A 19,154-nucleotide genomic window follows, 5' to 3' on the forward strand; every position below is an offset into this window, starting at 1 on the left:
CAACACATTTAGTTAATTCAGTCGATATTTGGGACCAGATCTCGTCTTGCGAGTTTCCTCTCTCATAAAGTTGTGCTCACAAAGTTCACAGTTGGGAAGTTTCTTTTTAATTTCATTAACCTGGCAGATTCACTGCTTAGCCTGCCATCTTTAGGCGGGCTTGGTAGTAACCTCTGACCTCGAGCTTCCACGCTGCATCAGGCAGTGGAAGAATTTGTGAGAAACAGAACGTGCAACAGTGTTGTAGCGAATAATAATATCAGTATATTTCTGGAAAGGAAATTTATTTTTTCGAACTCGAAACACACAGGAACATTTTTGGCAGACTTATTTTGACTCCCAGAAGCGACGTTTGTTCTTGTTCAAAAGCCTACAGTACTTGTCATGAAGAATTTTAGAGGAACGGACATGTGCTTTACGGTGAACACATTTATTTTGTTGAAAAATAAGATTAGTATTCGAAATCAAATTTCAACCTCTCGATTTCACGTCGGTTGCTCTACTAATTGAGCTATGGTGGCCTAGGCCATCCCTGTTCTGTTAGAAAGGATGTAAGCTACAGTTCTGGCACTACAGCCATCACACTGTAGAGGTTGTGGGTTGGTATCTCTTCAACACGTACTAAATGTACGTAGCACGACCTAATAGGTTGAAAGTTGAGTTCGATTACAATTCGGCCGTGAAAATTCATTATGCAAAGATTAATGATGTCTAGAATGTATTTAATTTTCTCACAATCCATGAGCCTTATTATTCTTTTGTATACACTCATTTTTATTTCGATCTATCAGAAATCTTTATCTCCCTTGTGGGTGGAGTGAAAAGAGGCAATATCTCCACCCCCTACATGTCGTAAGAGGCTACCAAGAAAGAAAGAAAGAACCAAATAATCTGTACATGCTCTCTCGTTTTCGAAGCCCAAAAGCGTGTCCAAAATTCTATGTTTTTCCGTGTTTTATGTCGCATAGATTCTGTTAGGTCTTAATGGCGATGATCTGGTAGGATAGGACTAAGACTGGGAAGGAAGCGACCGGGGCCTTAATTAAGGTGCGAAAATACGAAACCACGGAAAACCATCTTCAGTGCTGCTAACAGTGGGATTAAAACCCACTATCTCGCGGATGTAAGCTCACAGCTGCGGGCTCCTAACCGCACGGCCAACTCGTGCGGTTCTTGGTAAATTACTCGAGTCCCTAGTGCCTATTCATACAAACGTATATTTATCCCCTCTTGAATTCCAACCTTTATCTTCACATTATATTTCCTACTTTTAAACACTTCATTCAAGCTTATTCGTCTACTAATGTTATTCCACGCCATCTCCCCACCGACAGCTTGTAACATAATATTAATGTTATTGTTTTACGTCGCACTAACTAATTTTGACGTTTTTAGGGGACACCGAGGTGCCGGAATTTTTCCCTGCAGGAGTTTTTACTCTGCAGTAAATCTAGAGTCTGCCGTACTTGAGCACCTTAAAATGCCACCCTACTGAGACAGGATCGAACCTGCCAAGTTGGAATCCGAAGGCCAGCGCCTCCAACTGTTTGAGCCGCTCAGCCCGGCTTGGAATATACCGGTTAGTCAGGCAGCTCACCTCCTTATTCCCAAGTCTTCCCAAAGTTTGCATTATCTTCGTAACACTGCAGTTTTGCCATAAATCTCCCGGAACAAATCGTGACACTTTGGATAATTTTCAGTTTTCGAATCAAGTAAATGCCGGGCAAGTTGGCCGTGCGCTTAGGGGTGCGCAGCTGTAAGCTTTCATCCGGGAGATAGTGGGCTCGAATCCCTCTGGCGGCAACCCTGAAGATGGTTTTCCGTGGTTTCCCGTTTTCACACCAGGCAAATGCTGGGGCTGTACCTTAATTAAGGCCACGGCCGCTTCCTTTCCATTTCTAAGAATTTCGTATCCCATCGTCGCCATAAGACCTATCTGTGTCGGTGCGACGTAAAGCAAATAGCTAGCGGATAGAGTAATGCTGGTGAGTGTCCTATACAGTGGAACCATACTCTGCTTGGGATATTACCAGTTACTTGTATGACGTCTCCTTTACATCCTTACTGTTATCCCTAAATACCCTCGTAAGCACAAGAAGAGATCCGTAAACTTTATTTAAAATCACGTTTTACCACCGTGAAGGACTTAAGTTATATTAACACTTCAGTACTTACAGAAGTCCTCATGAGGCACTTTCTTCACATAGCTGTGAGCTTGTATTTGGGAGACGGTGGGTTCGGATCCCACCATCGGCAAACCTGAAGATAATTTTCCGTGGTTTCTCATTTTCATACCAGGAAAATGCTCGAGCCCTGACTTTCCCCCTGTGGGTGGGGGCGGCAGATTAACACCCACGGTATCCCCTGCCTTCCTTTGGCCGATATCTCCATTTTTCGAAGTGTCGGATCCCTTCCATTTTTCCGTCTGATTAGTGCTATATAGAGGATGGTTGCCTAGTTGTATTTCCTCTTAAAACAATAATCACCACCACCACCGAGCCCTGGCTTAATTAATTTTACGCCTGTTACCTTCCCAGTCCTAGCCCTGTCCTATCTAATCATCGCCATAAGACCTATTGTGCCGGGGCGACCTAGAACTAACACACCGACCCGTCAGTCAGCGTCCCTCCGCCCCCGTATGTATCGCGTCGCACAGTTTGGGGAGGACAGTGGATAGTGACGACTGACTACTGTGAGTGCAGCTGACCGACAAGGGATAAGAATGAAGTCTGTTGTGAGTGTACGGACAGTATACTTCACACAGTACTGTAAGACTGTGTTGCGCAGATACATTCCACGCTCGAGTGAACTCTAATTTTAAAAGGAACACTCTCTCCCAATCCCGAGTTTAGTCTGACGTTATAGTTCCGTTGTTCAACACGAGTTGGTATTATCTGACAGTGCCCTGTGAATAATAATAATAATAATAATAATAATAATAATAATAATAATAATAATAATAATAATAATAATAATAATAATAATAATAATAATAATAATAATAACTGTGTATGACCTGCGGAAACACCTGGTGCAGGTCTTCTGAGTTTTTTTCCATGAGCGACCTGCGCGTCTGCCACCCTCGGAGGTCCGGGTTCGATTCCCGGCTCTGCCACGAAATTTGAAAAGCGGTATGAGGACTGGAACGGAGTTCACTCAAATGAATAGAGGTGGGTTCAATTCCCTCCTCAGCCATCCTCGAAGTGGTTTTCCGTCGTTTCCCTATTTCTCATCCAGGCAAATGACGGGATGGTACCTAACTGAAAGCCACAGCCGCTTCCTTCTCTCTTCCTTGTCTATCACTTCCGATCTTTCAATTCCCCCACATAGCATAGCATGTGAGGCCACTTGGGCGAGGTACTAGTCCTCCTACCAGCTGTATCCGCCGACCCTACGTCTCACGCCCTGGTGGGTAAACGGATTAAGAAAGAAATAAAGAAAGAAAGAAGAATTTTAAATGTAAATTGATTACTCAAAATTAGTCCCGGCAGACTGAAAAACTTCAGTTACCAAAGAAAGAATTGTTGTCTAAAGGCCTGGATAATTTTAGCCTTGGAGCTGAGCAGTGCCCTGTGAAGACGACGGTCGATTCGATTTATCACTTTATTTTATTCTTATCAAAATTCTATACCCTGTGTTTAACGTTTACAGTTACCGGTATCTTGTCTTCCGACATGTCTCTACCCGGGCGTAATGAAAGCGTGATGGAGAATGATATTTTAGATATTGTCGGGGAATAATAATTGCTGCTTTTATGACGATATTGAAACCTAGTTTGCAGTAAATAATAACAATGTATGTAATTAGCTTTACGTATCACTCTACATTTTCGGTTTTCGGAGACGCCGAGGTGCCGGAATTTACTCTCGCAGGAGTTATTTTACGTGCCAGTAAGCCAGTATCTCTACCGACACGAGGGTAACGTATTTGAGCACCTTCAAATATCACCGGACTGAGCCACGATCGAACCTGCCAAGTTGGGGTCAGAAGGATAGTGCCTTAACCGCCTGAGCCACTCAGCCCGGCCTGTGGAAACTGATCGGACAGTTGATAAGTTCCGGCGAATGAGCCAAGATATGAGAACTGATAGTGTTTTCCTTCCACGATTGTTCAGTAACTTTATATTGAAAATGTATTGAAAATATTAAGGAACTTCTAAGTCCCACCTGGATAATGATCGTGGAGACTCTGCAGTACGAGAACACTTTACTTCTCTGGTTAGATGATATCAATCATACAACCACTCCCAAAACTCAAGTGTTAACCAGGAAAATCTGCTACGAACACTGGTAGATTCACAATGCTGAGCACAACCTCGAACACCACCAGAGGTTTCGGAATAGCATAGCATTACTTTGCAGCTTATCTATCTCGGTATACATTATCCCAAGCTCAACAGGTAGATCGCTCGAAACATGACCTGTAGGTTCGTGATGGTTTGATTAAAGCAGGCGATAAACACAATTCTGTCAGCGTGAGTTATACTTCTGGTATGCAACCCGCAACGCAATTCAGCAAGACAGGAGGGTGCCAGAGTAAAGAAGAGGGAGATTTCAGCAGGCATTGTCTGCGAGCTACTAGTTTGCTAGTATACACAATTCGCTAGGAAACATAGGGAAATTTAATTTTAAGCACCCAGTTTCATTAGAGCAATAAGAAGAAGAAGACTACAGAAAAATCGTAAACCCTCTGGAATTCTGGTTGTAAATAACACATTTGTATAAAAGGCTAAAAAGTCCACAGGGAAACAGCGAACAAAAGAACGGAAAAACAGCACAGCGAATTCATTTAAGAGGCAGTGGAAGGAGAAGAAGAAGAAGAAGTTCAAACGCGCTCTTTGATTGGCCACAACGAAGAAATAATAACAATAATAATCATCACATTATGATGATGATGATGATGATGATGATGAAGGATCTGCTGTGGTTGAACCTACGATTTTCGGATCTCTATCCTGGGAGTGGGATCGCAGACACTGGTTCGACATCCACGATAGAGCAACACTGATTCAGGAAATGAGAAAAACCACCTGCGAGGAGACAAGGTGTGAAAGAAGACACGTCATCATTATCGGAACTTCAAACTGTAAGTCACTATTTTTAAACCTTCTTCTCTGACAGAGTAGGCCTATCTGTTAAGCGATGATGCCCGTCCACCATCCATTATGTACTGAATATTGACCCAGTTAGCTGGACCCTCCTTGGGTAAACTATACCCCGCCTACTGGAGACTCGCTGGCTAAAATACTTCCGACTGCCTAGGAGATGCTACAATCTTGTACTATGAATATCCTTTCTCTCAAAATAACAGCAGTAAAATGAAAACTGGATCTTGATGACAAGCAGAAAACATTACATCAGAGAAGAACTGCCTGTGATATATGATAGTAGGAAGGGGGAGGGTGAAATCCAGTACCGGAACATAGCCTACTCCTGTAGAACAAAACCAAAGCTTAAACTATACATCCGACGGACGAATAACCATCAACTCATATGCCCTCGCTCCAAATCAACAATGCGGAGAGGTTTGGAGTTGAATCCAGGCTTTTGGCATGCAATCAAGTGATTAGAAATTGTATACCAATATCTCTCCTACCCTGCCGGACAACATTGATGGTGAATTATTTTTTCGACCAACACGACTCAAACCCGTTAACTACTGTGGTCTGGCCATATAGAATTGACACCTTAACAATCACGGCCTGGATGCGGGCTCAAAATGAGAGTATCCCCATTAAATGCACAACATTTCAATTGATAATTCATCCAAGTTTAACTGAAACAATTCAATTGATAATTCATCCAAGTTTAACTGAAACCTATTTTCTTCTTCTTTTTCTTATTCTATTTGCCAGATGTCTTGTAATAGGAATTCAGTGCGGACGTGGCCAAGTTTTATCCCCGGATGCCATTCCTGCCATCAAGCCTACAGTATATGGGGAGGTATACACACTACTATGTGCTTTTGTGGTGGCTGGTTCTGTAATGTGTCATATGTACTGTGTAAATAAAGAAGTATTAAGATGAACACACCAAGCGAGTTGGCCGTGCCTTAGGGGCGCGCAGCTGTGAGTTTGAATTCGGGAGATAGTGGGTTCGAACACTCCTGGCGGTAGCCCTGAAGATGGTTTCCCATAGTTCCAGAGATAGAGTAACTAACCACAGGCTGTAAAATACACAAAACCCTCCGGGATGCAACCCAAGAGTCATCTGAATCGAATTCCATGGAGCTAAAATTCAGCCAAGGAGCCGGACTTTCACTGAAATCTACTGCATTCTGTCAAATCCATAATTCCCTTGGCAGTGGAAACAGAGAAACACAACATTGTCAAGAGAACGGGAGTGGTGAACTGTACTTACTGACGTGGGTGATCTTCTGGGTGGACAAATCGCGCAGCAGCTTATCTACGATGGTGTCATCTTTTGGATACAGCTCGTGTTTGGAGATGCGAGCGTGGAATCTTTCAAGGTTCGTCAAGTTGTTCCTGCAACGAACAGATAAACATAAGTTACTTAAAATAATCAACGTTATTACCAGGGCCCGGATTTTTATACATTTTTACACATAGGGTTCTGTCTTAGTACCGCAGAAATAAAAGTTGTTACACCCGATAACAGAATGTAGAAGGCGAACATGGATATGAGTGGAGAATATTATCCTGGGAGTGAGACCTCGGACACTGGTTCCACATCTACGACACAGCAACACTGATACGGGAAGTGAGAAAATCCTTCTGTGAGGAGAAAAGGTGTCAAATTAATATTGATACTTCAGACGCTAGGTCACAACTTTTATTTTATAACTATGGCGAGGATCTATAAGCATTAACAATTCTCAAAATAGGCAGGCAAATATGCACTTAAAATGGCAAAATAGGCACTAAAACCAACTCGAATATACCACCTCCTTAGCATTTAAAATTCATATATGTGAATCATACCACCTCGTTCTCAGCTAAAGGTTTTATCCATTGGCAAGAGGAATTTACATCTAAAGGTTACACCGGCAATATTGTACCAGACGGAAGTAAATAAATAAATAAATAAATAAATAAATAAATAAATAAATAAATAAATAAATAAATAAATAAAATAAATAAGTAAATACATAAATAAATAAATAAAGAGGAAGTCAATCAACCAATCAATATTCATTTTGGACTTATATGACTTTCAGGATTTAGTCTTCAATCTTCTGTGAATTTTATTAACTGTACTCCTGCACAAGTCTTTATTTTTAACTAGCTGTATAACTTCATTTTACTGCACATCTCTTACCTTTTAACAATAATAATAATAATAATAATAATAATAATAATAATAATAATAATAGTCCGACTCGTTGGCTGAATGGTCAGCATACTGGCCTTAGGTTCAGAGGGTCCCGGGTGTGATTCCCGGCCGGGTCGGGAATTTTAATCGCTTCCGATTAATTCTTCTGGCTTGGGGACTGGGTATTTGTAGCCGTCTCAACACTCTCCTCTTCATATTTAGACAAAACACCACATTACCAACCACCACAGAAACACGCAATAGTGATGACATCCCTCCATATATGTTTGGCGTCAGGAAGGGCATCCGGCAGTAAAACAGAGCCAAATCCACGTGTGCGACGCAGTTCGCTCCCGCGACCCCACAGGTGTAGGAAAAGCGATAGGAAAATAATAATAATAATAATAATAATAATAATAATAATAATAATAATAATAATAATAATAATAATAATAATGAAATGGCGTATGGTTTTTAGTGCCGGGAGTGTCCAAGGACATGTTCAGCTCGCCAGGTGCAGGCCTTTCGATTTGACACCCGTAGGCGACCTGCGCGTCGTGATGAGGATGAAATGATGATGAAGACGATACATACACCCAGCCCCCGTGCCAGAGAAATTAACCAATGGTGGTTAAAATTCCTGACCCTGCCGGGAATCAAACCCGGGACCCCTGTGGCCAAAGGCCAGCACGCTAACCATTTAGCCATGGAGCCGGACATAATAATAATAATAATAATAATAATAATAATAATAATAATAATAATAATAATAATAATAATAATAATAATAATAATAATAATGTGTGGCTTCCGAGGAGGCATCGTGCAGGTCTTAGGAGTTGACGCCGTATAGGCGACCTGCGAATCTGTAAGGATGGGGCCCTACCTGTTATGAATTCTAGCCCTCAGAGCCACTGGAATTAGCTAATGAAGGTTAAAATCCCCGACCCGGCCATGAATCGAACCCGGGACCCCTGGACCAAATGCCACACTAACCGCTTAGCCATGGAGCCTGAGATAATAATAATAATAATAATAATAATAATAATAGTAATAATAATAATAATAAGAAGAAGAAGATTGCTTTACAATTACGTTATAGCACACTTGACATTTAAAAACATTCTAATATTCTTTGCCTGTGTTTGGCTATGTAAAAGCTTTCCTTTGTGCTAACATTCCCTCTCGAATCGAATGTTCTAACACGGGCCTGGGAAAGCGGAAGGAAGTAACATACTCAAAGCGTTAGTACGACTGGACCTCCCAACACCCTTATCGAACGCCCCTGGACCATTCCTTACATTGATTCTCCTTTATCGCTGAATTGCTCGGGTAATATTTATAATGACCACCTCGATATCCGGTGTTCCAGCAGTCTGGTTATCTAAACTACCACCGTAATCACCTGGTCCTCGTATCAAGCTGCAATCTTTGGCATCTCATCTTCTCCCCCCCCCCCCCCCACCCGCGCACTTTTATTTGTTCACTTTCATAACACCTAGCTAGAGGACGACCTAAATATCTGTATGTGAGATGATTATGATGTTGATGATGACGATTAAGATTCGGATGTTAAGGAAGAGTCATATTTCATTCCTGAAGTCATTTAATCCGAAATCTGAGAAACAACTTTGAATGATGGATATCTGACCCCGTTTAAAGCAATTTTATGTTGCATATAAATACATATTTCGGCCATTTTTATTGCTTTGCTCATATTTTACACATTTTCGTGATATAAGTTCATATTTGGTTATATTTTGAGAAATTTTGTTTAAAATGAGGCGTCGTTTTTAATAAGGTACATGTTATCTGCGACGATTTTCAAACACAGGATTTCAAAATACTCTAGTAGATGTATTTTTCTTTAGATAAGTAGCAGCATATATTTCCGACAAATATATGCTGTACGAAAGTACGCCAAAAAATATCAAGAAGCATCGTAATACTTCATTTTTGGTTATATTTTAGGAGAACAGAATGAGAAGCGCGCCTGAATGCATAAAGTTTCAGTTTACCTACTGTAACTCTGTCATTAAATGTGTCTGCTGCATGACCGATTATCACTTTTTGAAGCATTTAACGTTAGTAATGCTCTAACACACGCTATCTATACATAAATTGCTTAAGGTCGTATTTACGGCATATTTTGTTCGTCTTTAGGTCATGAACTTCCGAACCCTAATGATGGTAAAGAAGAAGAAGAAGGTGATGACAATGAGGTAGGAAGAGGGTGAAACCTGGTGTGAGCACATAGCCTACTCCTGTCGGATGACACAAAAGGGTATGCTCAAGACTTAATGTTTCCATCAGACGGACTAATCACCATCAACAGCGTTTATGCCCTCCCTCAATATGAACACTCCGGATAGGCTTAGAATTGAATCCCCTGCGATGAAGCAAAAACTGTTGAGTTTGATTAGGTTCAGTACACAGACGTGCTAACGTTTCCTTGCAGAACCACGATGGTTAAGCATTGAAAATGCAAATTATCTTCGTGAAGTAATATAAGTAAGTTAATCGCTATCAATTTGAGTTTCATTTATTGAAATACATATTTATGATCACTTGATTGTCCGACTCGTTGGCTGAATGGTCAGCGTACTGGCCTTCGGTGCAGAGTGTCCCGTGTTCGATTCCCGGCCGGATCGGGGATTTTAACCTTCATTGGTTAATTCCAATGGCCCGGGGGCTGGTTGTTTGTGCTGTCCCCAACATCTCTGCAACCCACACACCACACATAACACTATCCTCCACCACAATAACACGCAGTTACCTACACATGGCACATGCCGCCCACCCTCATCGGAGGATCTGCCTTACAAGGGCTGCACTCGGCTAGAAATAGCCACACGAAATTATTATTATTATTATTATCACTTGATTTTCCCAAAAGAAAATGTTCAACTAGCAATTATTTAAATCAATCAATCAATCAATCAATCAATCAATCAATCAATACTGATTTGCATTTAGGGCAGTCGCCCAGGTGGCAGATTTACTATCTGTTGTTTTCCTAGCCTTTTCTTGAATGATTGCAAAGAAATTGGAAATTTCTTGAACATCTCCCTTGGTAAGTTATTCCAGTCCCTAATTCCCCTTCCCATAAACGAATATTTACCCCCAATTTGTCATCTTGAATTCCAACTTTATCTTCATATTGTGATCTTTACTACTTTTAAAGACACCACTCAAATTTATACGTCTACTGTTGTCATTCCATGCCATCCATCCCATTTCTTATTTGATACCTTCCACTCCCCCTCCCCTTACTCTGCAGTTATCCCCAATGAAGGATACTGCTTTACTTATTAATTCCATACGAATGGAGGTTTACGATTTATTTATGTATTCTTTAATTTCTGGCTTTGTTCTTGTTGCGGACATGTTCACATCACAATGAGGGATTGAAAGAGGGCGGTTTGTTACTAATAATATTCTCTTCTTCTCCCCCGCCCCAGGTAAATGAGGGGAGTGTACCGTAATTAAGGTCATTGTTGAAACCTTCCCATCCGCAGCCCTTTCCTGTCCTTGCGTCGACGAAATCCTTCGATGTGTTAGTGCGACGCTAAACTACTTGGAAAAATCTTCTTCTTATTCTTCTTCTTCTTCTTCTTATTATTATTATTATTATTATTATTATTATTATTATTATTATTATTATTATTATTATTCATGTGCAAGCTCTTCCAAATACTAAAAACTGAGACGAAGGAGCAGAAATCTAAGTACAATGTAATGGACACTGCCTCAGAGTAGATTAATTTTGCAGGGTCACATTGAAAGTGTCACCAGATATATTTTACAAGTGAAGATCGTATGATGTGAAGTGATAAATAAATCATTTCCCAGCGTTCAAAAATTCTGATAGCTCTGCCGACCTGAACCTGCGATCTTGGAGAATCTCTAGATCGAATCTGCCAGGGGAAAGGGGAAAGGGGAAAGTACGATCATATGATCACTTATTGCAATAAATTGGTCATTTATAAAGTTCATCCCTATTAAGACAGTAAGGATACTGGCTAGCAACTCGGCTTTTAAACGTGCCTGAAAATATACTAGGAAAATAGGAATGAATGATCTAGTTGAGACATTAAAATTCTGTCTCTGCATTCTTCCCCATATTGATTATTTCCCTCTTCCTTACAAGGATAATTTTCTTAATTTTACTTCTCTTCAACTCGATACTGAAGTTGATATTTCGCTATCTTTTTTGAAATTAAATAGAATAGAATACAGTCCGCCTCTGTGATGTAGTGGCTAGTGTGATTAGCTGCCACTCCCAGAGGCCCGGGTTCGATTCCCGGCTCTGCCACGAAATTAGAAAAGTGGTACGAGGGCTGGAACGGGATCCACTCAGCCTCGGGAGGTCAATTGAGTAGAGGTGAGTTCGATTCCCACCTTAGCCATCTTGGAATTGGTTTTCCGTGGTTTCCCACTTCTCCTCCAATCAAATGCCGGGATGGTACCTAACTTACGGCCACGGCCGCTTCCTTCCCTCTTCCTTGCCTGTCCCTTCCACTCTTCCCATCCCTACATAAGGTCTCTGTTCACCATAGCAGGTGAGGCCGCCTGGGCGACGTACTGGTCATTCTCCCCAGTTGTATACCCCGACCCAGAGTTTAAAGTACCAGGACACTGCCCTTGAGGCGGTAGAGGTGGGATCCCTCGCTGAGTCCGAGGGAAAAACCGACCCTGGAGGGTGAGCAGATTAAGAAGAGGAATAGAATATAATAGAATAGAATAGAATACTCCCATCCCCCAGTCCCGCATCACCTTAAACTGGGGAGGGAGCATTCATTTATTACAGTTCACCGAGCTCGATAGCTGCAGTCGCTTAAGTGCGGCCAGTATCCAGTATTCGGGAGGTAGTGGATTCGAACCTCACTGTCGGCAGCGCTGGAGATGGTTTTCCATGGTTTCCCTTTTCACACCAGGCAAGTTATGGGATTGTACCTTAATTAACGCCACGGCCGCTTCCTTCCTACCCCTATCCCTTTCCTTTCCCATCGTCGCAATAAGATCTATCTGTGCCGGCGCGACGTAAAGCATCTTGTAAAAAAGAATTATTGCAATTTATTTTAATGTACTTTATTTTTGTACATGAATTTTATTTTTCTTACTGCAGTTAGTTTGTCTATTACTGCATTAAATATTATAATTAAGCCTAATAATTGTTTATACCCATTTTTCAGATTATCACTTTTTTGTCCTAGATGTTAAAAGAGTGTTATATTATGTAGGACAACATGTATCCTACCTGCATTAGTTGAACTAGTGCTTACTACATTTTCCTCTTTTCCTTTGACACATCCGGGCTGAGTGGCTCAGACGGTTGAGGCGCTGGCCTTCTGACCCCAACTTGGCAGGTTCGATCCTGGCTCAGTCCGGTGATATTTGAAGGTGCTCAAATATGTCAGCCTCGTGTCGGTAGATTTGCTGGCACGTAAAAGATCTCCTGCGGGAACAAATTCTGGCACCTCGGCGTCTCCGAAAACCATAAAAGTGGTTAGTTAGTGGGACGTAAAGCAAGTAGCATTATTATTATCTTTTGCCACAGTTGTTAATATAGGAATACAAAAAGTTTGCTTTCCTACCTCGTGTGATCCACTCGTTGTTTAATAATTATACAACTGTATCACACTCTTTTACTCTTCTATTTTTGCTTTAGAATCACTACCCACGTATTTGACCCTAAGCGAGTCTGACTCTCTACATATCGGTACTCTCAACAAACGTACCTAGCCCATTGTATCTCCACATAGGAAACAATGATTCTCTTCCTATTTCTCTCGAAATTCGAATATGTTTCTGATGGTACAACTGAACAGAAATAAAACCGTTCATATGACTCTCCAAAAAGGAAGCAGGACAAAACGAAGCGACAAAATATTTTTTAGAAGTGAGGCACTACAAAGGGTGAGGCATTTCAAGTATCTGGCAATTACATTACAGAGAAGCGGAGTAAGTTTTAAAGAGCATGTCAGGGAAAGAACGGTCGTTGCAATTCGTGCTATGAGTGATATCTGTCATACCAGATTGCTCTATCTAGACACAGCGATAAACCTTTTTAACACCAGAATCAGGCCTCTTCTAGCCTATGTCATATATTTAATCAGGCATCATATTACAAAGACCCAGGGCCCGCCTGCCAATATAAAAATTCGGTCACCCTCAAATAGTGTAAAACATACGAATAACGAATATAAATTTAATTACAACACGTAGATAATATGCAATGTATTGTCAAATTATATAAACAAAGGGATTGTTCACTATTGTAATATCATTAAAATATAAGTTAGGTTTTATTTGACTGCCTCTGTGATTTATTTATTTATTTATTTATTTATTTATTTATTTATTTATTTATTTATTTATTTATTTATCTGTACTTTACGTTGCACCTTCACGGACGGGTCTTATGGCTGAAAAGAGGTAGGGCCAAGTAGGGATTGGATAGGAAACGACCGTGGCCTTAATTAAGGTAGAGCCCCAGCATTTGCCTGGTGTGAAAGTTTCTAAACTATGGAAAGCCATTTTCAGGGCTATCAACAGCGGTAATCGAACCCACTACCTTCCGGATAAAAGTTCACAACTCTGTAACGAAAAACGCGTAGCCAACTCGGTCGGTAATACATAACTTTTATTACATTTATGTCATCTTGAAAATACCATTTTATGATAGAGAAAATGTTATTACATGTTATAAGAGGTTATCTGCAAATTATAAAGTTGCATTTATACTTGAAATCGTAATCTCCTTACGATGAATTTTCCAGAAAAGATATTATTTCAATACTGTAATTATATACTATAAGTTATGTATTCCGGATCTTTAGTGTCACCCTCACTGGAGGATGGATGATTTTTTTAAATAAATCTTACTACAGTACTACTATATTAATAATTACTATTTTTGCATTTGTAGTTGTTACCAGCAATAATGTACTGGGTTAGGGTTGATAAAGTGTAAGAAAGGAACTTATCTCTAACTTGGCAGGATAGATAAAAACATTTGTGAAGTACACCTCAATTCGAACATTACCTGTTTTCAATGCTGGCTCCCTACGCGCCAGTAGGCTGCGGATGTCCCTAAAAACTCCCACTGCGGACCCATAACTTAAGTCAAGCCCTACTTTACGGCAGCGCACGTTTTAATTTAGGAGATTAGCAGCCCGTAATAACACATTAGTCATGAGATTATCCAGCTAGTCCACTGGACAGCACTCCTGGTCAGTAAACACTACACACGGCAAGTTACCCGCCCAGGGGAGGAGTGTGAAATAGAGTAGTAGCTGGGGAGTTGCTAAATTAATATTCTCTGTTTCAATTATACATACCAGGATTGCTTAAGTTGCACCATTCATTCTATTATATGTGGCATATAATATGTAGAAATAATAATAATTGCCAATTTTGCTTTACGACGCACTGACACGGTTAGATGACATAGCAGTGATGGGATAGGAAAAGGTCAGAAGTGGGAAGGAAGCGGCTGTGGCCTTGATTAAGGTACAACCTAAGCATTTGCCTGATGTGAAAATGGGAAACCAGGCAGAACATATTCTGGGATTCGATAGTAAGATTGGAAATCACCATTTCCCGAATGCATGCTGAGGAGCGGTCGCTTGGTAGGCCAAGACCCATCAAGGCTGTACAGCCATTTGGGGGATTTATGCTTCCTGGCCTCTTTAAGCCTATGTGGAGGATTTAAAATACCCTATTAGGACGGAAATCGAACACGTGGACCCCTGAACCGTAGATCAGTGCGCTGGCCAAGGAGCCACACTGGATTTATAAATGATTCAAAACCTTTATTCAGAGTCTGCGAAGCCTGTAGTCTTACGGGGATCCAAATCAACAGAACGTGACTTTCTAAAAAGAGACAGGAGTTTTATGGAGGGAATGGAACTGAAAGGTGAGTTGCGGATGGTCTGAATACAAAATACTGTCCCAATTAAACCTGGAGACGTAGAAAACTCTTATCTTCATTTTCACATACTGATGAGTGGGTTCCGGATATTTATGATCTAAAAACGTTAGAAATACGCAAACATTTATGTATGACCTAAAATGAATTAAAATATGACAATAAATATAAATTTAAAAATTTTTCGTCACAATTTCGAAATCTTCAAAATTTTGCCGCTGTTTAAATAAACATTATATTGCAAATATATTTTTAAAGTCTAGAACATTGAATAATAATAAATAAATAATTATATTATATTATATTATATTATATTATATTATATTATATTATATTATATTATATTATATTATATTATATTATATTATATTACTAGCAAGAAACCCGTGCTTCGCTACGGTATTATACTGAAATTTATAATTGAATGCTTATTGTTTTAGATATATAATCTGCCGAAATTCGCGATCTGACTCGTTTTTTGCGAGAATCAACCAACATTCCCGATCTGACTCGTTTTCTATTAGATTACGGCACGTTTCCTCCCATTTTTCAATCTTCCTTTCCAGCAATCGATTCCGTACTTCCCGGTCCGTAAATCTTTGCCATCTCTTCCTATAATCATTTTTAATATGGATAAAATCCTTCAGAAGATACGGCGTGGTGTCATATTGGGTGCCTTGGCGGCAATAAACCCGCGGTTGGACTGCATTCTTAGTCATTGCTCATCCAGGAGCCGTTTCTAGCGCTGATCGCACGTTTGACGACGGTCCGGAACATTATTATTATTATTATTATTATTATTATTATTATTATTATTATTATTATGTGTTGCTGGAATGAATGATGACAGGGAAAACCGGAGTATCCGGAGAAAAACCTGTCCCGCCTCCGTTTTGTCCAGCACGAATGTCACATGGAGTGACCGGGATTTGAACCACGGAACCCAGCTGTGAGAGGCCGGCGCGCTGCCGCCTGAGCAATGGAGGATCCTTATAAGTACATTAAGGACAGTAAAATCAATTGGTCTCACCTCCTTTTACACCCCACCGCCGTTAAGTTTATTTACCGCCAACCCCCCCCCCCCCCCGAAAAAAATTAAAAGAAGGCGTGTTTCTTTAAGTTTAAAGGAGATTCCAAACACCAATGTTCACGTCTATTACCTCCAGTTTTGAGATATATGTATCCCCATAAAAATAATTCACTTTTTTCACTTCATTTCACACTGCTTCCCCCCCCCCCCATAAGTGAACTTTCCCGCAAAAAAAAACTTGTTTGTTTAATAGTAAAGGATCTTCTAAATACCAATTATCGCGACTCTAACTTCTTCAGTTTTTGATTTTTGTGTCCACATGAAAGGAATTCAACTCCTTTACACTCCCGCCCCCAAAAATGGTTTCCCCTACAAAACGCGTTTTTCTTTGTTTTCAAAGGAGATCCAAATACGAATTTTCACGTCTGTAACAACTTTAGTTTTTATTAGATGTATGTATTCTCATACAATTAAGTCAATTTATTTTTCAATTCTTTCACCCCCCCCCCCCCCCCACTTCATTGGATTTTCCGAGAATACGTGTTTCTTTACTTTTAAAGCAGATTGCAAATATCAAATTTCACGTCTATAACATCTTCATTTTTGAGATATCAGTAGCCTAATTAAAAGGATTCAACACCATTTTCAGTCACTTTTACCCCCCTCCACCCAAGTGGTATTTCCGAAAACTAAAAATACACGTTTCTTTATGTTTAATAGAGATAAAAAATCATTTTTCACTTCTGTAACATGTTAAGTTTTTTTAGATTTACCGTAAAAGTTCTCATTTAAAAATTTCACCCCTTTTGAGTTCCCCTTAAGTGGAGTTTCCAAAAACAAATCACCTATGTTTCTTTACATTTACAGAAGATTCCAAACACCCACTTTTTACGTCTGTAACATTTTACGTTTCCAAGATATTCTGTAGATATAGTCTTTCAAAAAATTCACCCCAATTTGTCACTCCTATTTAACTGCCATTAATTGGATTTTCCAAAAACTAAAAAAATGCGTGTTTCTTTATTTTTAAAGGAGATCCCTTATATAAATTTTCAGTTCTGTAATATCTTCCGTTTCTGAGATATATGTATCCTCATTAAAGGCATTCAACCCATTTTTCACCCTTTTACACCCTTCCTATTGGGATTTACAGGAAACAAAAAATACGCGTTTCTTTATTTTTAGAGGAGATTCTAACTACCAATTGTTACATCTGTAAATTTTAAAGTTTTAAGATGTAGACACACTCATTTTATAAAATTCACCGCCCTTTTCACCCCACAATATTTGGATTTTCCAAAACGAAAAAATACGTGTTGCTTTACTTTTAAAGTAGATCCCAAATACCAATTTTCAGGTCTGTAATATCTTCAGGTTCTGAAATATAAGTAGCCTCATTAATGGCATTCAACCCATTATTCACCCTTTTACAGCCCTCATATTGGGATTTTCCGAAAACAAAAAAATACGTGTTTCTTTATTTTTAAAGGCGATTCTAAATACCATTTTTCACATCTGTAAACTTTTAAAATTTTCATATGTAGATACACTCATTTTAAAAATTCACACCCCTTTTCACCCCCGCCCCCATTATTTGGATTTTCCAAAAACGAAAAATACCTGTTTCTTTATTATTTTTAAGTAGATCCCAAATACCAATTTTCAGGTCTGTAATATCTTCAGGTTCTGAAATATAATTATCCTCATTAAAGGCATTTAACATATTTTTACCCTTTTCCACCCTTCCTATTGGGATTTTCCTAAAACAAAAATATACGTGTTTCTTTATTTTTAAAGTAGATTCTAAATACTAATTTTTGCATCTATAAACTTTAAAAGTTTTGTGATATATATAGATACACTCATTTTAGAAATTCACCCCTTTCTCACCCTCCCCCCCCCCATTAATTAGATTTTGCAAAAACAAAACATACGTGGTTCTTTAGTTTTAAAGGAGATACAAAACACCAATTTTCAGGTCTGTAATATCTTCAGTTTCTGAGATATAAGTATCCTCATTAAATGCATTCAACCCCTTTTTCACCCCTTTCCTCCTTTCCTATTAGGATTTTCCGAAAACAAAAAAATAGGTGTTTCTTTATTTTTAATGAAGATTCTAAATACCAATTTTTACAACTGTAAACTTTCAACGTTTTGAGATAAAGATACACTCATTTTAAAAATTCACCCCCCTTTTCATCCTTCATTAACTGGATTTATCAAAAACAAAAAAATACGTGTTTCTTTATTTTTAAGAGAGATCAAAAGTACCAATTTTCAGGTCTGTAAAACCTTTAGTTTCTGAGATATAAGTACCGGTATCCTGATTAAAGGCATTCAACACTTTTCACCCTTTTTCGCCCCTCCTATTGGGATTTTCTTAAAACAAAAAATATGTGTTTCCTTATTTTTAATGAAGAGTCTAAATACCAATTTTTACATTTGTAAACTTTAAAAGTTTTGAGATATAGGTACACTCATTTTAAAATTTCACCCCCCTTTTCACCCCCTTAGCGGCGGAATATCCAAAAATCCTCTCTTAGCGAGCACCTACATCTTAATATGAATGTATCTTCACAATTTCATTTCATTATGGCCAGTAGTTTTGGCTGGGCGATGATGAATCAGTCAGTCAGTCAGTCAGTCAGTCAGTCAGGACAAGCTATTTTATATATATAGATATTATATTATATTATATTATATTATATTATATTATATTATATTATATTATATTATATTATATTATATTATATTATATTATACTCTCGACTCTGCACAGAATGAAATAAATGTCACATCTTGATAGGCGATCAGAAAGAATTACCATAGCAAATTATATTATTTTTTTAAGATTTCAAATAGGAACGATCTTCTGTTTTCACGCAACATTGACTTGTAACGGGAAAAAGACGCCCAACAT

The 19,154-nt window shown here is 39.2% G+C and overlaps 1 protein-coding gene across 2 annotated transcripts in view; it reads right to left on the reverse strand.

Moving 5' to 3' along the window:
* LOC136876422 (extracellular serine/threonine protein CG31145) overlaps positions 1–19,154 on the reverse strand; it is a 1,065,947-nt gene that overhangs the window by 511,838 nt on the left and 534,955 nt on the right. For both annotated transcript variants that reach the window (XM_068228422.1, XM_067150389.2), the window contains exon 2: positions 6,360–6,484. In XM_068228422.1, coding sequence (XP_068084523.1) covers positions 6,360–6,484 — 125 coding nt within the window. The remainder of the gene's footprint in view (positions 1–6,359; positions 6,485–19,154) is intronic.

The sequence above is a fragment of the Anabrus simplex genome, chromosome 6, assembly GCF_040414725.1.
Source record: "Anabrus simplex isolate iqAnaSimp1 chromosome 6, ASM4041472v1, whole genome shotgun sequence".
NCBI classification, from domain to species: domain Eukaryota; kingdom Metazoa; phylum Arthropoda; class Insecta; order Orthoptera; family Tettigoniidae; genus Anabrus; species Anabrus simplex.